Source organism: Puntigrus tetrazona, chromosome 19 (assembly GCF_018831695.1).
Source record: "Puntigrus tetrazona isolate hp1 chromosome 19, ASM1883169v1, whole genome shotgun sequence".
NCBI classification, from domain to species: Eukaryota; Metazoa; Chordata; class Actinopteri; order Cypriniformes; family Cyprinidae; genus Puntigrus; species Puntigrus tetrazona.
The window spans coordinates 18,037,297-18,059,856 of NC_056717.1; the positions used below are offsets into that span (position 1 = coordinate 18,037,297).

The 22,560-nt window shown below is 38.7% G+C and overlaps 1 protein-coding gene across 1 annotated transcript in view; it reads right to left on the reverse strand.

Annotated features, from left to right (window-relative positions):
* Window positions 1–22,560, reverse strand: part of efna3a (ephrin-A3a) — a 70,283-nt gene that overhangs the window by 5,988 nt on the left and 41,735 nt on the right. The window contains exons 2-4 of the mRNA XM_043217222.1: window positions 4,425–4,726; window positions 1,691–1,756; window positions 351–422 (exon numbers count right to left, since the gene is read on the reverse strand). Coding sequence (XP_043073157.1) covers window positions 351–422; window positions 1,691–1,756; window positions 4,425–4,726 — 440 coding nt within the window. The remainder of the gene's footprint in view (window positions 1–350; window positions 423–1,690; window positions 1,757–4,424; window positions 4,727–22,560) is intronic.

A 22,560-nucleotide genomic window follows, 5' to 3' on the forward strand; every position in this document is an offset into this window, starting at 1 on the left:
GGATGATCCTTCATGTGAACCTAATGTGAACTTGGGTTTCTGGGTATTTGCTGGACATACATTTCATAATGCTGCACATTTAAAGCTCGATTTCTCAGAATAAAAAGAACAATTGAGCGAGAACGAGAAAGCAAAAATAGAGAGAATGAATAAATGCATTCATTTGTTGCTGGTCATCCCCTGGTCACAGGACGATATCTGGCCTAATGGTCATCCTGGCTTTTATGAGGAATTTCAGACGCTCACGAGGCAGATTAAAACGATCATATTTCTGAGAGCAATTGAACAATTGTGTTAAATACTAAAAGCCAATGTGCGTGCAGGCCTTGTGTGTTTGCGTGTTTACTTACCAATGTCGTGCAGTTTGGGTCTGACAGTGTAGTCAGGTGGACTCTGGTTTGAGTCGTCATCTGCATTAGAGACTGGAGGAGGGAAAACACATGATGTGATTATAGACAGTGGCCCCAAAGGCGTTTTTCACCCCTAAATGAAAATGTTCTTAACGTTTATTCAACCTCAAACCATCTGAGATATACATTTTTCTTTATCAGGACAGACTTGGATAAATGTAGCATTATATCAGTTGCTCACCAATGGATCCTCTGCAGTGAAGGGGTGCAAGAGTCCAAACAGCTGATAAAAACATTACAATAATTCACCCAAATCAATTCTAAACTAATTTTCCAGTGGATTTTTGATGGTTTGAGAGCAACGGGGGATTGTCTTTTTTTTCCACTGGAGGAACTGTTTTTACGAATTACAGCCAGAAGCATCTGTTTAACATTAATAAGACTTAATGATGGAATTGTTTATTGCAAGCAAGCAGACTTACACCTCACCAGATAATTAATTGCTCGACTGGAATTGTGGGGATTATTGTGATGTTTTTACCGTTTGGACTATCATTCTGATGGCTCCCGTTCCCTACAAAGGATCCTTTAGTAAGCCATTAATGTTATGCTAAATTTACCGGTTTTGATAAAGTTTTTTGCCTTGCCGTAGTTAGGTTTAGGACAAATTAGGGGTGTAGAATATGGTCATGCAGAATATATGCTTTATAGAAGCCAATATGCTATATGCAATATGCATGCAAATAAGCAACTACTGTAGTCAGTCTTCATTTTTGGGTGACCAATACTTTAAAAATGAATGATGTCCTTGTATTAAACAACAAAACAATAAATTAATTTGCAGTGCATTTATAACAATAATAAAAAACCTGCAATGTTATAGCATGCTTTGTTTAATAAAAAATACATACATCTACTGCCTTAAAGTTAAATTAAAGTTAAATTAAAATCACATTTCACATCTTTATGCACATCACTCATTCAGCCTCGAAATGACAATTACGTACGGCATGCACACACAAAGCATTTACAAAAACACACAATGTTACATTAATCAGTGATTACTGTAAATAAACTTGTGTTGAAGAGATGAATGAGTTATGAAATCAAAGAAAGAGAGAGCAAAGAGTGACAAGACAAACTGAAAGAGAGAGCAGGGGGATGAGAGGAGCTCTCCGCACATGGCTGTGATCAAAGAGGCCACAGAACGTGTTCAAGCATTAAGTTCTGAAAATAGTTTGCTCACACACAAACACACATTAAACCCATCATCATGACCTTCACTTGTGGTTTGCGTGCTTTTTGTTATTGTGTGTGTGTGTGTGTGTGATGTTGCTCACCTGTAGAACAGCAGACAAACACCCGCAGTTTTAAACAGCTGTGTCCGTGGTGATGGATTGGCGTAGCTGCAACAACACACGACAGCACAAACATTAACCTACTGCCACCTACTGGACAAGGACACGCACTGACATCACTTTTAGGATGTAACATTTCGTACGACCTCAAGTTGTTCCAATCAGTAAGAGTTTCTTTCTCCCGTCGAACCCAAAATAAGATATTTTGAAGAACGTTAACCAAATAGCTGCTGGCAGCCATCGGCTTCCCTGCTACGAAAGTCGACGGCTACCAGAAACAGCTTGAGTGTAACTGATGACGGAAATACACAGTGACCATTTCCGTCTCTATTCTCACCGTTATAATTAAACAAGTTGTTTTAGCTGCCGTACCTTTAAATATCCCTTACGCAAGTGAGCACAGATCAACTAAATGCACATAAAAACGAGTAGCAACCTGGTTTAAAGCGTCTCTACGCTTAACTTCAAAAAAGCAAAGCAAGCGGCGTAGCCTAGTTCCTTTAAAGTATCCAAGGCAAAGCTCTTTCTGCTAAGATAAAACAAACACTAAATAAATAACACTGATCGAAACGGATACGTGCGTTTATTAAATTATCCATTTCCACAAGCCGCGGATACCATCTGTGATTGATGAATTGGCCCCAAACGAACTCCCCTAAGCTCACAAAAAGATAACGTTTCCTGTTTTCAGGTTGATAAACATATGGGCCATGTTATCGTAGAAAAGTTTGAATGCGATGCCATTATTCAATACCAAATAGTTGTCACGCTATCTCTAATAACCTGCCTACAGGCCGCACTAATGAAGACGACCATTAGCATTAGGTGGGACATGCATCAGAAAATCATCATTAGCAATGCTCTATTAACACTTGGTTTATAGCCAGCATTAAAAAAAGTTTTCAATCAAATCGGGTGCGCTCTAATTGGTAGTGATTGACCCAAATGCCAGGAAGACTGATGATCGGCGGCCGCCCGTAACGCCGGTATCTCGATAACAAGCTCCTCGGGATGACTAAGCCGTCCCTTTTCCACCAACAAGGCAGTTTTGAGAGCAAATGGACTGCTGGGAGAGATGCATTTGAGCCTGTCCTCGGGAGCTTTCTTTTATTTTCAGTGCTGATTCGGTTAAAACGAATGAAACGTGTTTGCGTTCGAAATAACTAACCGCCGTTCTTCGTCACAACAAAGCCTTTTAAAAAAACGATCACCGGGGTTCGCAAATTGTTTTCTTCGCAAGTTGCTTTTGTCAAGCGCATCTGTACGACTTATCTGCGAGAAAGTTCTCACTTCTTTTTATCCGTGACTCGAAAACCCTCCGCGACAGGAAGGGCCGCGATTGGCTCGGCGCTGGAATCGCCACATCATGAAAGGGAGGATCCCGCCAAGGCACTTCTGCTAACAATGTCCCCTTGAACAAAGCGCTAAACCTCCATCTGCTCAGCAGTATGCCTTTCCCTGCGTAATAACCTTTTCTGTCAGTGGAGTTTAGATAAAGTAAGCTTACCGCAACCTGGAACTCGCCGGCTAAAGAACACTTTAAAGGATTATTATGTTAAACACAAGTTAAGCTCTACGGACGGCATCTGTGGCATGCTGTCAATAACCCCAGAAATTATTTCCACTCGCACCTGAGTTTGTTGACAGAAATCCATTTGTAATTGTGCGACGTTTGCCCCAGATACTTCCATTGTTAGCTTGTTTTTACAAACCGAGAACAAGCCTGAAGTATTTTCAGCCACCGGCTTTTCATCTACGTACTCTTATGCAAAAAATTGCGATGCTGCGTAAAGAAACCGGTGAACGGAAACATTAAGATTCTCTGCTCTTCTGCACACAAACGTACAGACTCGCTCGAGTATAAACTTTTATTTAGTTTGAAAACAATCCTCATGAACTTGAACTGAAGCACAATCACTGAATAAATTTCACGATGACTGTGTCAAAACTAAAAACGAGACCTCGAGTCATGTGACCGATTCATTTACACGTAGCTGGCCAGTATCAGCTTCCAGAACGTTCTAGCATGCTGCTGTTTAATGCATGAAGCATAATATCAAAAATATTATTCTTCAATGTGCGATTTATTATGTTTAATAAAAATGGCTTCCCTACTAGCTCTAATTTACATTTCTATTTTGAGCAAAAAAAGAGGATTTTTCTGAAAAAGCTGCTTTGCCTGCATTTTTTTCCTCATTATTATTATTTTTCTTGAATGGACACTTAGGGACTTTTGTTATGTATTTAGCTTAGTTTGCTAAGTTGTTTAGTTTATTTTCGTATTCGGCTGGAAATGTGAATATACCAGCAGGGTTGTTATTATTATAATTATTAACTAGAAGTATGAAAAATGTAATAAAATAAATAAAATTAAAATAACAAAGACTTAAAAATAAAAATAAAAATGACAAAAAAACCTATGTAAAAACAAAGTAAAAACACAACCAAAACGTACAAATGGAAAATACAAAAAAATGATTCTATTCTAAATACTAAAAAAACAATAATAGTATGTCAACAACACTAAAATATCATTGTACACCAAACTTCATAATTTCTTTATTATTATCCCTTTTCCTAATCAAAAGAACCTTAATGCATTAGTAATAATACATAACCTTTTGAGCTTTGTGACTCTAAAAACTGAATGAACCTAAAAACTAAATGGAAAAAATAACAAACTGTAAAAAAAAGTTAGAAAGCAAAAAATACTTACATATATAGTAGTACTCATGCCCCACGTTGAATTCGTAGCCTAGCGAGAAAGCGCTGTAACGCTGGAACTTCTCCGAGAACTTAATAGGCGCGTGGGGGGCGTGCGGCCGGTTGCACTCCCAGCGTTTGAAGCCCATCTGCGGGTCGCAGGTGCGATAGCCTCGGTAACTGACCATGTAGAGAACGTACTGCTCTGCCACGCCGCGCTCTAGCGCCCCCCGCTGACTCTGGTTATAGTGTGGACAGTAGATGTCCAGGTAGTCATTAACGCTGACCTGCACGGTGTAGCCCTCTCTCCTCAAGCTGAAAGAAACGCAGAAGAAAGACGCAAAACGTTATTACGAGATTACAGCGCTTTCGCAGTTTCGAGTGGCGTCAGTCTGATATTCTCTGGATTTGGACAGATCGGAAAACGGAAGAACAGTGAGAGATTTATCTCGTTGACCTTTTTTTAAAACGTGTAAGTCCTGCTTGAACGGAAAAGCAGTTATATTTCAATGCTTTGCCACAGCACATTAAACCGGATCATTTTTCATGTTTAATGCGTGAGAGGCACCGATCAAACAACAGGGGGCAGTGTTTCATTTCACGGCGCCCCTTCTCATTTGACTCTCTTTGTCTCGCACAAGCTCACACCGAAAAAACGTGCTAATACACACACTCGCGCGCTTCTAGGTCAGGTCCCGCAGGAGATTATTATTCAATTACAAAACGAGGATCAGAAATGTCACCCACTCCTTCTCCATTCCTCTTCCGCTAACCCCTTTCTCCTCGGTTTCTGTGTCTTTCTTCACACTTCCTTTCTTTTTTTTCCCTCCACACACTTTCTGTACTACTACACGTGCGAGCTGCATTTTTGCTTTCTAAAATGCGCATTATTCGCTTGTTCTCTTTATAGCTCGGCTCCCCTCTCTTTTTCACTCGCCGCATCGGCTTTCTTTTTTCTACAGCTTTTTCCCCCTCTTTTTTAATCAGTGTCTTTCTTAGCCTTTTATCAATACACAACAGATGGCAATCACATCCTTGATTAGGGCTTTCTCTTGCTCACACACACTCGCAGACTGAATGAACGATTTTTGTCATGCAGTGTGTTTTGGGGAGGGATGCTTCAAAGCTGCTATATTTAGGGAGAGGGAGCAGGCAAGGAGTGGAAAAGAGGAAAGATAAAGGGAGAAGATGAAAGAGTGAGGAAAGATGAAATGAGAGTGCAGGAAAACAAAGGACGAGATGGGTACAGAGAGGCGCAGAATTGGGACGCTGATGTACTTGACACTCCTGAAGATGATGATGTTGAGAGGGTGTGTGTGTGTGTGTGTGTTGGTCAGCTTTTATCCACACTGCAGGGACCAAATCTCCCCAGAAGGGGAATAAAGACTAAAATGTCACAGTGTGAGCACCAGCCAATAGCTCCCATGAGGAAAATCGCTTGATAAAGACACTAAAATAATGTCCCAGGATGCATCTCATACGGTCAGGTGATTGGATGTCTAGACAAAGACAAATTTTGAAAAACAATCCCAAACCTATTTCATAGCTACGATGACTTTTTTATTAGGATTCTAAAGTCGCCACGTTAAAGATTAAAAATGAACGGAAAGACGTGTCTGGATGTGTCTCTCGACTGGCCGTAAGAGCTGGGTTTGACCAAAGTCAAGGCTATTTTGTTAACTTCCACTGGATTACACTTCTCTCCAAATCTCTGCCCTCTAATGACATGTCATCAAACTGAAACACATAAAAGGCAGCGAGCGTTTCTGATCGGCCAAAAAACGTTGGGTCATTCACTTGACTCCTTATTTTGCCAAGTCTAGAGCTGTAACAGAAATAAGTGTGATTTCTTAGGACATCTATTTCAAGTAATATTTGTCAGGTCATAGAACATATACGTGTGGTGCATAAAAAGTGCAAATAAAAACCTGTTAAAAGTATGTTTTTTTTTTTTAAATATACGTATTTGTACATACATACATACATACATACATATATATATATATATATATATATATATAAAATGTTTTGCATGCATGCATGCATGTGTACCAAATAAATTATTTTTTTTTTTTACATTTATATAATAAATGCTGTTTTGGATCTTTTGCCACAACGGATAGCAATGTATACTACAGCAGTGCAAAAAAAGATCATCCCTTACTCTTTATTACTAGTTTTAATGCAAAATAAACATAAATTAATATTTTACCTATCACGTAATTACTCAATTAGCGTTTACAGCGCAAAGACATCATTAAAACCCACTTGTAAACAAAATGTCACATAGCATTTCACTTATCTCAAGAAAGTCATTTGTCTAAACGTGTCTAAAACTCATTATTTGCTAGAGAATTGCCTAGTGATAAATATTTTATTAAGCACATTACGACAGCCACTCTTTAAATGACTACATTTCTACAACTAATAGAAATTGTATACTTTAGAAGGTATTTTAAAAACATGTTTGAATACACGTTTTAAAGTTGAGTGTTGATTATTACAGTTGAAAATAAATAGGAGCTGAACGTGAACTGTAACCTTGTGCTCCCTTTGCAGCAGAAGCTGAGGTAGATTGTCTCCTCAACTATAATTCAACTTATTCAATGAATGAACAATTTGTTCAGTAAACTATTTTACAAAATCTCTATACTGCTAATTTTTCTTAACACACGATTATTCTCTATGAAACCTGAAGCTTGCAAACATAAAAAAAATGACTAAAAGCACCATAAAAGTATCAGAAAAAAGGTTCACGTGAGTCAGTCTAGTGCGTTGTTAACAGCAGTGACCGGATGAGGGAGACCTCAAGAACTGGATCGACTGATCCATTGAAAAAGAATAAATTTGAGTCACCGCTTCTTTCAAAAACTCACACGAACACTTACAGGAGAGCCAAGAGAGATGTCAAGATTTCAAAAGAACGGCTTAAATTTGCCTGTTCCTCACACAAAGCTATCACAAACTTCAGAACACTTGAGCAAGTTCACTTTTGTGTTACTTTCCCACCCATTTTGAAGCTTGAATGCGGCGGTTCCCTGTAATTACACGAAAGAGCGACCAGCGCAGTTCTTTAAAACGGTTGCATCTTCCTCTTTTGTTGCATGGAAGAAAAAGAAGCGATCCGAATAGGTTTTGGAACGACGTGAAGGTGAGTAGATATCCGAATTTTCAATTTTTGGGTGAGCTGTTCGTTTAAACGCGTGCGATTGTGCAGTTCCTGAAATAAAAATAACCTCATGTGGAAGTACAATACATTACAGTATCATTGTGTCTCAGTGTGCATGCTCTATAAGTGAAGTGTTACGCAACTATATGTCTGCCCCATGACACCCACAGAGAGAGAGAGAGAGAGAGAGAGAGAGAGAGAGAGAGAGAGAGAGAGAGAGAGAGAGAGAGAGAGAGAGAGAGAGAGAGAGAGAGAGAGAGAGAGAGAGAGAGAGAGAGAGAGAGAGAGAGAGAGAGAGAGAGAGAGAGAGAGAGAGAGAGAGAGAGAGAGAGAGAGAGAGAGAGAGAGAGAGAGAGAGAGAGAGAGAGAGAGAGAGAGAGAGAGAGAGAGAGAGAGAGAGAGAAAGAGAGAGAGAGAGAGAGAGAGAGAGAGCTCTCCAGGGATGTGCAAATGTATTGAAGTGTGAAAACGGAGTAATGGTTTTCCCTCTTCCTCTCTTTTCTCACTTTCTCATTCTGCTGTCTCATCATCATTCTCTTTTCAGTGGGAAGGAAAACCTTGTTAGTTAGAAGGCAAAGCGGGAGGGAGGGGGTGCTAGAGAAAGGAGGTGGATGAGGAATAAAATTGATAGATAGAAGCATCGTATCCAGCTAATAATCGTCTGAGGATACAATAAACAGCCGTCAGCATAAAATGCTTCGGGGCAAAAGTTTTCACACCAACCGCTAAAGAAAATCTCCAATTTACATACTTTATTCACTGAGACATGTAACAGATGGGATGAGTTTATTTTCTCTTTTTTACTTTTTACTGTTAAACTAAGTCTTTTTATTTAAAAGTTACAGTGCAATTACGCGGTTAAAATAACAGAAAACTATTAGGAAGACTTGTATTGCCGTCTGTAATCTAAACCGCATCAGTGGTTCAATGTATGACTGTTACGTTCCAACCTGGCGTCTTATTGTTGATATTTATTACCTTGCTTTCTGTCTGTTAAATTACACCGCAGTTCACTTGCCTGACAAACAAGTACCGCATACTATTACATGCTATACAACTACCAATTACAGTACATACATGCTTTATACAGCTGAATGATTAGCACCTTGCCAACTCTTAAACGGCGTTCGCCACATCTAACAGCCTTTTAACAGCTCTATAAAAGTTGATAAGGCTCAGATATCCATCCCGAACTATTTCGTTTAGACCATGCCAGACTCCACACATCATTATATGTTTTTATCACACAACTGCAGCTCTGCGCGCAGTTTGCTTCTGAGCTTTAAACATTGCAAAAACGGTATCTGACGCAGTCTTGGCTGGCTATTACTGTGATGGATTCCCTGTAAAAGGTTAAAGCTATAACACAGAAAATTCACTCCCGGGGGCAATCCGCGAATGATTCACATGGGTGGATAGAGAGACAGCGTGAGAGAGAAAGAGAGGGAGATTCTCAAGTATCAGCTGTACTTAATCTAAAGAATCCAAAAAAAGACTTACATCTTCTGTGATAATGGTTGAAACTTGAGAACCGCCTCTTTCTGCTAAAAACGCTCTGGGTGTAAACACATCAGATATGTTTTTAACTGCGCCTAAATGTGTTTCTAAGTGTTAGTGTTCACATGTACAGTGATCCGCAACAACAAAGTGGCCCTAAGTCGTTCATTTTCGGTGAGGGCCGGTGATTTGAAAGGTAACAGAATTGTCAGTTTAGTGTGGTTGAGCAGATCTGAACTGTGTTTAACTATATGCAAATAAGTACTGACGCAGTTACCGACGGTAGAAAAACAACAGCAACTTGTGACAACCAATGGGAGACCAGTGCACACGATCCAGCAGAAAAAAGTAGACACTAATAATTGATTGTAGAAATATTATACTATCTACTGTTTTCAACTCAATCAGTTCTTTAATATAAGTGCATAATAATGCCATAAATCAGCTGTGCATTCAACAGAAAACCATGTCTTTTTAATATATTTAGTGCTGGGCTTTTGGATTAATTGCATCCAAAATAAAGGTTTTTGTGTACTTAATATGTGTGTGTGTATATTTATCATTATCTGTAAATGCACACACATGCATGCATGTATTTAAAAAACAAATATGTATATATATTGACTATATTTATATATAAAAATATAAACTATATGAATGTAAACGTATACATGTAAATATGTATTTTTTTGCCCTTTTTTCATAATGTTAAATAATAGTAAGTATCATCATGAAACAGTATTTGTGTATCTCTATTACAATGTTTTACCAGTCTTTAAAATTATGCACAGTAGATGCCTAGAAGCATATACCTTGAGTTTGATTGATATTCATTTGGTTTTATGAAACAACATCCTTATGCACTGCTGCAAAGGTATAAATGGCATAAACATGTTTTGCCTTCCGCAATGTTACGTTTTTTGTAGCATTTGTTGTTCAAGTGGGGAAAAAAAAACCCTTGACATCTGCTAAAATAAATATGAATAAATCAAATATTTACACCAATACATCCTTTTTGAGAGGACGACCAGCAATCCAGCGACCTCACAATAAAGTCACTGTTACTGAGAATTTCAAGGACATTCTTTTATTCTGAGTTAACAATGCTCCTCTTCAGCAGGTTAAAGATCTAGGCAGCTTTCACACATTATTCAGAAGACAGGGCTTTAGAGGACTGGAATAGAGGCTTGTGCTAGTGCTCGCACTGACCACTTAAATAAGTGAATAAGTATAGTTTCCCGATAATACCACCCACACTCAACCGACTGAAAGTGTATGAGTTTGTGACCTTTTCATGTTTGTTTGTGTGGACGATAGCTTGGGTTTCTAATCTCGACATGTTTTGTTCTAAATAAACGGACCCGGAGCTTTTCATAGAGGCCATGGAAATACGTATCTCTCAACCTCTTCACTTTTTTTCCCCCCTCTTAGCGAGACTGAAAAGATCAGTGTGCCCCGAGACGGCTTTCCAACAGGATGCATTTAACTTCATATCCAGCTGATTTTGTATCATGCATTTATTTCGAAAAAGGACGTAAAGCATCTTACGCCGAACGCTGAAAGGACTCTTGCATAAGCACCTACTGTATAAATAAGTAACAAACATCTCATGCGCACGTAAATCAATATAATACCAGTTCTTGTAGACTAGAGATGTCATTATGAGAACAATTACATGCTAATCAATTGTATCAAACATTTATAAGTTGGTAAATTATTCATGCTTGAGAGACGTCTCGTCCCCGGCTGAGCTCTTACAGTAGCGCGCATACGCTCGTCGCTCTCCAAGAGCTTTATTTGGCAGACAAATTACAGTAGACCCACTTGTGTCTGTTCAAAGAGCACAGAGCGAGCAGAGCCGTCTTTGAAGTGAACAATGCGATGGGGAGCCGCCACTCTTTTCAGGAAGTCTGACACACGGAGGTGTTCTAGAGCGAGAGAGGAGGGGATGGAGAGGCCTCCTGATTCAGATGTTAAAGACGAGGCATTGGGATGATGCTAACCTCAGCACCCCGAACAATGTGACTGCGAGAGATGCACTCGTAGTAAAATATTATCGTCATGCTATGGCTGATAGCTGCTGATGTGACTAATTGTACGCTAAAACTCTATACTGCTTTATATTGGAACGTTATCGGAATCGGCAGATAAACGTGTAGATATTGGCCAATTTGAAAGAAATAAATAAATCCCAGATAAATAATAATTAGGCCTTGGTGTTCACATGAGATAAGAAGATTTGAATCTGACCTGCGTTGCGATCCGACTCTATTCCCCCCTAAAAATGTTTCACATATCTGCACCTCTTTAAGTCAATAAGCGGGTAGAAGCCCAAAAACCTGTTTAAAAATTCAGCTTAATGATGCTAGAGGCACAGAAATTACACACTTGACCTTTTAGAGAGTGTTTAAAACTACAGATTAACGTGATTTAAACTAATGCAAAGTAATTCGCACATATCTAATATGCTTATCCGTGGTAAATGTCTTTGTTCATGCACACACACACACACACACGCGCGCGCTCTTCCACGAATGTGTGCGTCATTGTAAGGCCTCTATCCCCCATGAATATTTGATTGTATCATAAAAATAACCAACCTTTTAAAATAACTGTTCAAACACCCCAGAGCTAGAGCAACCAACCAGAAAGCTCGAGTAATTATTTACACTTTGTACACAATAACAAAGACGCATGCGCGCGCACACACACACACACACATGCACGCGGATCTGATGGTGTGAATCAGACGGAGCCGGAGCGTGAGTGCATGAGAGCAGGACACAGCGGCTGAAGCTGCACCAAATAAATTAAAAATTTACAACCACCTCCGACTCTCTCTCTCTCTCTCTCTCTCTCCCTCTGTCCGTCGTCACCTCCCTCTCTCTCAGTTCTGGAGAGAATGTACATCTAACTTATATAACTCCCATTATATCAAACTGTCTCCCAAAGGCATTCTGGGAATAGAGGTGGGATCTGTCTGCTGGAAAGATGGTGCTATCAGGTTCACATCAAATAAGGCCCCCATCAGAAGGTCAGTGTCCTTCATCAAGTGAGCGGAGAGAGGGAGAGGCTATTTGTCTTAATGGCTCTTCAGAGGTAAGAAATGTCAGAGGGTGCAACGGTTCCTCTTAGTTTCCAGCTAAACTGGTAATGGCGCTTTAAATTAACCAGGGCTTGAAAGCTAGACACCTACAAGTTGGGAATTACTGGGTGGTTTTGGCTAGTTTGTAACTAGGACGGCTTCTGAAGACCCTGTGAAATTAAGTGAGAGCTTGGTAGCTTGATTGTAATGTTGGAAGTTAACTGCGAATCCTGTCCTATTATTGCTGATTTCTTTGGACGCATTGGGACGCCGTCCAGGGATGCTTTGTTTTACATATCCCTGAGGATTCATTTGCTCTATCTGTATGCTAACGAAGCTGTGGCATAACTAGGTTTCAAGCCAAGAGTTAAGTGCGTGTTAGAAAATACCATGGAGAGACGGATGCGGTAAGTATGCGTGCTTTACATTTAAAAGACTACATTTAGAAATTAACTTCCCACAGTTTTGACTTTATATTTCACAATGCGAGACATAAATTATTACTTAATACAGTTAATTATTTATACCATTTAAAAGTTTGAAGTAACATTTTTCGGGTGGTTTTTATTCGAGTTGCTGATTTGATGCGCAAGAAACATTTCCAAATGCTTTTGCTGCTATGTAGAAAAAGGGATACATTTTTTCAGGATTCTTTAATAAATAGAAACGGAATTTATTTTTAACAGATTTATTTTGTTGTTGTAAAAATGTACTAATCACCGGTGATTAATTTAATGCTTGCTTGGTGAATTAAAGCATACGCACAGCAATTTTACTTCACAATTGCAAATGGATTTATTTTCCATTTCAATAAATTGACTTCATATCGAAAAATTATGATTCTTATGAACTTAATAGCCTATAACTTCTACCTATACATGTATGTATATCTTACATAATGTGACTTTACATTATAAACTCTCATAATAACTATTGTTATATTACGTTTGAGCGCTACGTTCAAAAAAGGGACAAGATTTTAGAACAAAACCCTTAGAACAAACCTTTGCGTTAACACTTTATTTCGATTTTAGACATTCTGCTAACGGTAAGTAACTTTGCAACTGCATTTGCAACTATACACTAGACTGTCTGCTTAATATCTTCTAATACTTTATTTTAAAGGGTCCACGACATGCTGACCATCAAAAACTAATGCCAACTAAACAGTCTACTCTGAGAGTCAGCAGATATATAGTTGCAAATGAATGAGAATTAGTTGACATGTAGTTACAAACTTACTTATACTCACTAGAACGTCTGCTGCGTCTAAGTGGACTATAAAAATAAAGTTGCATTTGACATGCAAGCCTCATTTCCGCGAGAACAAAACCGAAGAAACAAAAGCAAACAATGACTGGCAGAATCCTTACAAATCACATTTGCGATGATTAATGTAACACACTGCTTTCCCCGTGTCGATGTGTGTGAGTGGGAGCCGACAGTGAATCCTCGTCTGGTGTGCTGTCATCCACCCACACCCTAAGGGGAACCTCAGGGGCCGGAGCCTTACTTGCCAGGAGCATTAGCGCTAGGATTTCGCAATGAATCAAGCTACTAAAACATAAATGGCCTATAAATTCCGCGACTACTGAAAGTAAACCTCGTCGCTCGCATGAGCCGTTATATACGAGCAGCTGCTGCAATGCGCAATAAGTTTGTTTGCTCGCGGCAAATGACTGCCGCCCCCTGAGCGCATACGTTCACATCAAACGGCAGCCTCTGTGCACGCTTGGGCGTTTGGGATGTATTTTGATGACAATTACAGTTTGAGAAAGCACCTGTGTGTATAGACATTTATATATACACACACACCCTAGGATCCAACAAATGGGTTATTAGTTCAGGAGCCGATAGAAACCCCACAGCAATTCGAGTTCAGTTTCTGCCCAAGGGCTAATCAGCGAGCAGCTGTAGTAGCAAAAGCCTCGGTAGAGACCATCGAGAAGCTCACGAGCGGTTCCTGCCCGTCTGAGCGGAGAACTGCGAGCCACAGGGTTATAATCACACGGGTGACACTCCGCACAGAAACACATGTAATCTGGGTGCTTTGTGCTCGTGTGGCTACTTCTGAAGCACTGCATCAGGCAGGAAGACATAAATCAAGGTGCTAGTGGGTTGTTGAGTTAGTGTTGTGCTGGGCTTGATGTCTTCATGAAAAAAAAACAAAAAAAAAAACCGAATCCGCTCCACTGTTGGTATCTCGCTTTGGGCAAGTATAACATCATCTGCTTGATTTTAAAGAAATAGTTTACTTAAAAATAAGCATTGTGTCATCATTTACTCACCCTCGTGTGGCGAGTAAGAAACGCCTTTAAGAAATTAGTGTCCCTTTAAGAAATATAGGTACATTAGATACCCTTAATGGCACAGTGTAAACTATAAATACGCTTAAAAAGTTGTAGATTTTTAGATGCGTTGCACAAATCCACTTTCTGCGAGTTTCTTTTTTGCCTGCTACAGCTGTTTCTTCCCCCTTTTCACTTTTGCACAAAAGAACAAATGATAATCCTCAGATGTGCTACACACACACACACACACACACACACACAATGTGTGAAAGCATCGTTAGCTCATCTAATCAGTGTTAATTACTTACCAACAGTTCCACCTGTCAAACAATAGTCTAGTTCAAAAACCTAATGAGCTGCCTACCTAGACAACATCATAGTGCTTATGACATGAAGGCTGTTTTAAGTGCCTTTCAAATGGCTCCGTCCAAGACAGTGGTGCTCAACTGCTTTTGACATCCAGTATAGTTTAACTAAGGCTGTTGGGTTTCGGGTTCAATTCCTTTCTTCATTTGATTACTATCACTTCGTCTCAACTCTACTATCAAAAGGTAAACATATGTATAAAATGTAAATCTTTTTTTTTATTTAAGCCTTAAAATATTTGATAGTTTACACCAGTTCCACACATATACCTGTTGATGTTTCAGGGCCGAAGCCCTTTCTTTAGAGTAATTAGCATGTTTTTTATGCTATAAGTGCTATATTTTCTTTAAACTATATATTTTACATACATATATATGCATACATATACAGGACTTGACATCAACTTTTTGTCTAACCAGCCACTGGTTTTCAAAATTTACTACTAACAAATCCTTTCTATAAATTCAAATATCGAACTAAAATGTATAACTACTCATTATAACTCAATCGTTGCTTAACTAGGCTGTATGTTATAAATGAAAAAAAAACACAAACTTACGTTTCCATTTCGTGATCTACATGCACCGAATGTAATAAAATCAGAACCATTCAGTTCATAACACGCGGTTAGACGTTTTAATCAGATTAATTGTCTGGTCGGGCAAAAAAAATCTACTCTCAGAAAAGAATTTATGTTAAAGTTTTATTACTGTATACAAAATTTAACCTGCCAGAGTGGCTAGTATCAAATCTGTGACAATTTTTATTTCACTCCGCATTAATGTTTATAAGCGTGTCATGGTACTGTATGGCAGCGTTTAACTAACATCAAAAAAATGGAATAAATAGTAAGTCGAGTCTCCATTGTGCTTCATGTGAGGAGTGCTATTTGTGTGCTGACTTGCTGCCTATGTAGAGCGTTCCAATTCAGTCACTTATGAGCAGGCCCTTATGGAATCTAAACACACAGAACTCAGCAGAAATAGAACAGCCATCGTTTACGCAATGGAATATTTAGTATAATTATGCTATACCTTCGTCTGCCGATAAGAATGAAGTGCAACTGGCTTCCTTTAACATTTTACCGTGATAAAATCCCATTTTTTCCAACAAAAGAATTCACACAGCTTCCCTAAGACAGCTGCCTACGTACTGTAGATAGTAGACAGCAAGGGAGCTCACTAGCATTTGGAACAGAGCTAATGAGACCAAGTTAAAGAAAGACTCCTTCTGTGAGAGGTGTGTTGTGTTTGCCTCTGGCTGCACTGATATATACATAGGTGTTCGTTCCAGCCACAGGAAGCTGTTTTTTTTCTTGAGTGTTTGTATATTTCTGTGAGTTGGCATGCAGGTTAACCTTTCCCGTTCTCTCACTTTATGTGTGTGTGTGTGTGTGTGAGCCTGCAGTCGACACTCAATCTGTGGGACCTGCAGAATGTGAAATAGTCATCTAAAAATACCCAGACTGCCCAGTGTGCACTGAGGCTACTATGGTTTGATGTGCCTAATCTCCCTTTCCTAACTCTGCTATACTGTTTCTCAAAGAGAGAGATAGAGAGAGAGGCGTTGACCCGGCCCAACACAGCCATCTCATTACACCGGGGAATACGGGGCACAGAGGAGGGACGGGGTGAGAGAGAGAGAAAGTGACAAAGAGAGATACAGGAACACAGGGAAACAGCAACTGGGAAAAGACAGAAGGAGGAAGATGAAGGGATTCGGGGATAAGCCCAGGGATGGATGGAAATGAGGAAGCCAGAGGTAAAAAAAAAAAAAAGAGCTGTGTGTGTCCAGATACGGACAACATGGAAGGAAAGGTGAAGAAAAAGAAAAAAAAGTGAAAGATAATGGTCCTATTTAGACATGAATACTGGTGAAACGCAGCAGAGCTGCAGGAAAGGGGATTTCAGAAAAGGTTCATTTTATTAAACATATAATGGAAAACTGCATAAATGCATTACTAGTTCAAGATATTACAAATGTTCTTTCTAAGGAACACTTAGAATTTTATGAAACAATAGAGAAACTAAAGAAAAAGAAAAGAATATATATGTTTTTAAATAATAATAATAATAATGCATAATACATGTAAAAAAATTTTGAATCAGAAAGAGTTTTTTTTTTTTTGCCTGTATTTATTTAAACAAAAATACAGTGAAAACTGTAATATTAGGAAATAGTGTTACAACTTAAAATAACTGTTTCATAATAATGAAAACCACAAAATGTAATTTATTCCTTGTGACAAAGCAGCCGTCACTCAAGTCAGTATCGCATGATCCTTCAGAAATAATAATTTTTTTTGTCAACTATTTTATTCCAAGCCTTTACAAAAAAAGCATTTTTAAAAAGTAGTTTGAGTGCATTAATCATGCTTTATAATGCATTATATAATCTCACGATAATTGTTATATTCATTTGCATACATTTAGGAGGAACAATGCATTATTAAAACACGAAACCTTCAAACATTATACTGCTTTGTTTACAACAGCATCTCAACGTACATTAGGAATACCTTCACAATGTATTTTACGAAAAAGCTTCAAGTAAAATGCTACCAAACATTAGTATCAATTTAAGGCATCCTTCCTCAATAAACATACTGAAGCACTGAACCGTAGCCAGGGAAAGTGTCACATAAGAGAAGGCAAATGCTTCTGTCAAAGGGTCGGCGCTCAATGATGTTCAGAATTGGTTCACAAAGCAGCTCGGTCATACAGGTGGAAACGGTACGACTCAACATTTTAAGAACCGAGAACTCATTCACTCAGACATCAGAGCTTACTCCCACGATTCAATATAAACCAAAAGCCTGTCAGAGAGCCGTTTTGAGGGCGAACACACTTCTTGTAAATAAAAGCCGCATCTCTCCTGTCAGGGAGCAGCTTTACAACGACCGCTTTGCTTGTATAAATGACGCATCGGCGCATCAATGGTCTGTTGGACATGGAGACTTGGCAGAAAGAGGAAAATTGAGGGTGGTTTTAAGCTAGCAGAAACAACAAAAGAGACAAAGACTGTGCAGAAGAGTGAAGCGAGGACAGAAAACACAAAAAACGAAGAAGAACCAGAGAGAGAGAGAGAGAGGGTGAGGAGGTGAATGTTAATAACGAACGTGTGTGTGTGTGTGTGTGTGTGCCACGACCATGACCTTCACCAAGACAGACCCTACCAGCATGGTGAGATCTTCACTGCTGCCGTATGAAGAGATCGGCATTGCACAGAGGGAGAAAGAAAGAAGATGGAAGGAGCGAGAGGCAACCAAAGGAACCAGATCTACTCCTGTATGCAGGAGGGTGTATGAAGTCTAAAGGAGACTGTCTGAGCACTGATGCATGCAGAGTCACCCCCTGTTTGAGGTTACGTGTCTTACGTTAGATAACACCCATCCATTTTAATGCATGTGAGGAAGGAAGGAGAGCTCAGAGCCTGTAAATTGAAACATTAAAACTGAAACGCAGTGAAATGTAACACACTAAATGCTGCGAGCTGGACAGCATGTAATTTCGATCCGGTGCCAAGCTGCTTTCTTGCTTACAGACTTAATTGGTCAAGATCAGCCTTATGACACTTCATGTTTCAAACTGTTTATGGTCCAGAAGTCACACTTGATGAGCACCAAACGTGAATGGAAGTCGACTTTGGTGGATAAATAAAGCAATTTACAGCCAGATGGAATATCAAAATAACGGTTTAATTTTTAATTTTTTTTTGTCAACGTTGACGAACCGCAATGAATATACAGATGCAAACCAAGCCGAATGACGTGCATCTTCAAACTAATCACAGAAACCCATCAAAATAAAAGTTTGGCTGAGACATTAAGTAATATTTAATATAAAAGTAACATAAAAAAGAAAATAAACTGCAACATTTTTAATTTTCTCAAAAGACTTCTTCGTTTTTAATAAATTGTTGTATTGTAAGCTTGATGATTTCAATTAATTAGAAAGGACTTTTCTTAAAATAAAATCTAATTTAACCATTAAAACAGAAATTAAAACATAAAAAAACAAAACAGACTATTTCATAGATTTTTTTTAACACCCTGAGGAGATTTTGGGGCCCTTGAGATGTTTTGACATTTGTGCTGGTTTCAGCTACTTATAACACACTATTGGTCAACATTTCTCATATTTTGCTACAATAATATGTGAGAAAGATAAATGTGTCTGTATGTGTAATATATATATATATATAATGCATTGTATGTAAGTAAAAAATAAGGCTATAAAACCCATGCTGCATAGTTCTGAATAAGACTTTTGAGTAATCAGTCTTGTAGCCTAGTATATTTATTCTGCTTTCCCATTCACAGAAAACGATATATTTATTTATATTTTTAAAAGACATGCTTTGTGATCGAAAGCCTGTATGCGAGAGAGTGTATGTGGCCCCATTAATTTATTTTTATAAATAGAGCATTAATTTATACCTGACAACTGCTAAATTTTTCAACTGCAAATATTTATTTTTAACACTGAAAAAAATAGGCTTGTATACTTTAATACCGAAAATTTACACTATATTATATAACTAAAAAGAAGGGGAAATTCACGCCGGTCTTCTCTATAAAGGACAATTTAAGGTTAAATCATTTAAAACACTTTGGTATAATCAGAAAAGGCGTGATTTGGATGGATATGGTGACGATCCGGAGTCATGCTGAACTGTACTCGGTCTTGGCCGACCTTGTTCAAACCTAGTTCTCAATTCCAAGTCAGTCTGAGGATTAAAAAAAAAAGTCATAATCCATGAATCCACGAAGGGAGGTGATGGCAATTAGCATTTTCCAGGTGTGCAGAGACGATTGGATATGATTGTTTGCTAATTTAGATGAGGAAAGCAATGGTTTAACGTCCGGGGGTTGTCTGTGATGAGCTGAGTGAATGGGAGCAGCTGCCCAGGCGAGGAGGCCTCATCTGTGCCAGCGGACGCTAACGCCAACTTTTTACAGAGCGACTGTGAGGACGGAATATTGACTCAAAGTCGCTTCAGTTTTTGGAAACCGATTTTCCAGTGCTTTAATGTCCCGAACCGGCATTCCAGATATGATGCGACTGATATGAAGAGTTACAAAAACTTAGTACCTATTCAGTACCTCTTGCTCCAAGCGGTAGGCTAGTGCACTAAAGCTAAAATATGCTTTCCATTCCCTAATGTACCGTAATACATGTCACAGAGGGTGTATGTTTGTTATTGTTTTTCATCAGCTGTGAATGGCTTTTTAATGCAACAATTTTTTCTTGCACTCCAAGCCTTATTACTGAGTATTACCTCAACAGAAAAGCAGCATCACGTAATTTATTAAGGTGAGTGCCCCTCTTTTCTGAAACAAATTGAGAGTAATGTAAACCAGCGCTTTATTTAATTGCTTTGTGCTGGGTGCCCGTATCTGTATTTGAGCTCCATCGACTGCAAGAAAATTACTAGAACGTTTCTATATTATTATATTTAAAGCAATAGTTCATCTTAAAATGAAAATTCGACCATTATTTACTCAGCCTCGTGTTATTCCAAAACGCTAAGACTTTCCTCTGCAGAATAACAATGAGATAATTTGAACAACCTTCATGCAGGTCCTTTCAATAAAAACAACAAATCATAGCTATCGCAGCTGTTAATTTGTAACCAATAACCATAAATGTACCCTATACGGCATTACTTTATTCCTGTAGGCCCCTTAAAAGACTTTATTTGAGGTAATTATTCTAGCAAGGTCAACAGGTTTAATGAAAAGCACCGGCTCAAAAGAATGATTCACTCACTGATCCAGTTCTTGAGTTTGACTGATAACTCAATTACATTGGTATTTAGTTTCCTGGTCACTATTCTGGGCTCTTCTCACATTTTCGTCTCACTCTGGTGTCTAGTCATTGTTATTCTTAAAGGGATACTCTGAAAATTTAGTCATTAATCACTTACCCACATGTCGTTTCAAACCTGTAAAAGTTGCTTTTGTCTTCAGAACGCAGTTTTTGGATGAAACCCAGGAAGTTCGTGACTGTCCCGTTGACTGCCAAGTAATGAATACTGTCAAGGTCTGGGCTTCATAACATTACGGTTGAAACACTGATGGCAAATGGACTATATGTCTATATGTCTTATATACTTTTCTGGACCTTGACAGTGTTTATTTCTCGGCTGTCAATGGAACAGTCTCAAACCTCCTGGTTTCTTCAATATCTTGCATTGTGTTCCGAAGACAAATGAAGCTTTTACGTGTTTAAAATGACATGGGGAAAGTGATGACTACATTTTCATTTTTGGGGTGGAGTAATTCTTTAAAAAACTATCCTGTAGTGATCCACAAAAAGAAAAACAACACACAAGTTTACGTGCGAGCAAAACTTCTTTTTTTTTGGTAAACTATTCCTTTACATGTGACACCCAGACTCTCTCTCTCTTAGCACCTAATTCATGGGTCATTTCTGGCTCAGTGTTTGACAGCTGTCACCCTTCCTTTCAGGCGCATCATAACGCACCAAAGGATAAGAGAGAGAGAGAGAGAGAGAGAGAGAGAGAGAGAGGGAGAGAGAGAATGACAGGGATATGGCAAAAAGAAGGATGCAGAGAGGTGTGCATGTGCAGCTGGAGGGATGAAGATAGAGGAGGAGGAGGTGGAGAGAGAGGAGAGATCCTGGGCCTCTCTGTCACTCCGTGCGGTCATCTTTCCGCCCTCTTGTTTTCTTCATCCTTCCATCCTGTGCCAGTAACCTTCACCGGGAGGCCACAGCAGAGATGATGAATGGAATCAGAGACAGGAGAGAGGACAAAGATTAGGGTGAGAGAGACAGATGAAAAATGACAAACTCACATGGAGAGGAAAACAGAAAGAGAGAGAGAGCAAGAGCAAGAAAGCGCAGGGTAAAGCCTAACATAGGGTTCAAAATAAACACTGTAATGCAAACAATGTTAATTAAAAAGTATTTAAATCACAATTGTAATGAGTCAAAATTTGTTGTATTCTTATTCTATTTATCTAGAATGTGCTTTTTTTATACTGAATATTTCATGTTGTTTCTCATTTCAAAACAAATTGTATTTCCAGTTTCTTTTCATTTTGTATACATTTCATGCCCAAATTATTTTTGTACTCACTTTTACACACACACACACACACACACACACACACACACACACACACACACACATATATTTACACAAACTGTATGCATGTATGTATGTGTATGTATATATATATATATATATATATATATATATATATATATATATATATATATATATATATATATATATATATATATGCACCTACACACACACACACAATTGTTGAAGCCAAACACACCTCACATATATATATATAAATTTTAAATGTTTTTACATTAGTGACTTATTTTTTTTAACTCTCTACAGGCCAAGGTGGAAAAAAAGCCAATTTCAGACCCCAACTGAAGAAGACGACAGCAGGTAAAGTTGAAAAAAAAAAGAGCACCAGAAATAGAGAGAGAGACAAGAGAAATATGGGAAAAGAGTATAAGGTGTAATGAGATGGGAAGAGCGGGTGAGAGGGCAGAGGGTGAAAGAGAAGATATAGAGGGAGAGAGAGTGAAGGTGACTGTGAGACACTGAAGGGTGATTCTCCATGAGCCTGGTGGACGGCTGTTGATGACCAACACCAGATAATAACACTCACACACACAGCATGCCCTCAGTGCTCCTGCTTCCTCACACAGAGAACAATTTTGGTTTTAAAGGGATAGTTCATCTCAAAATG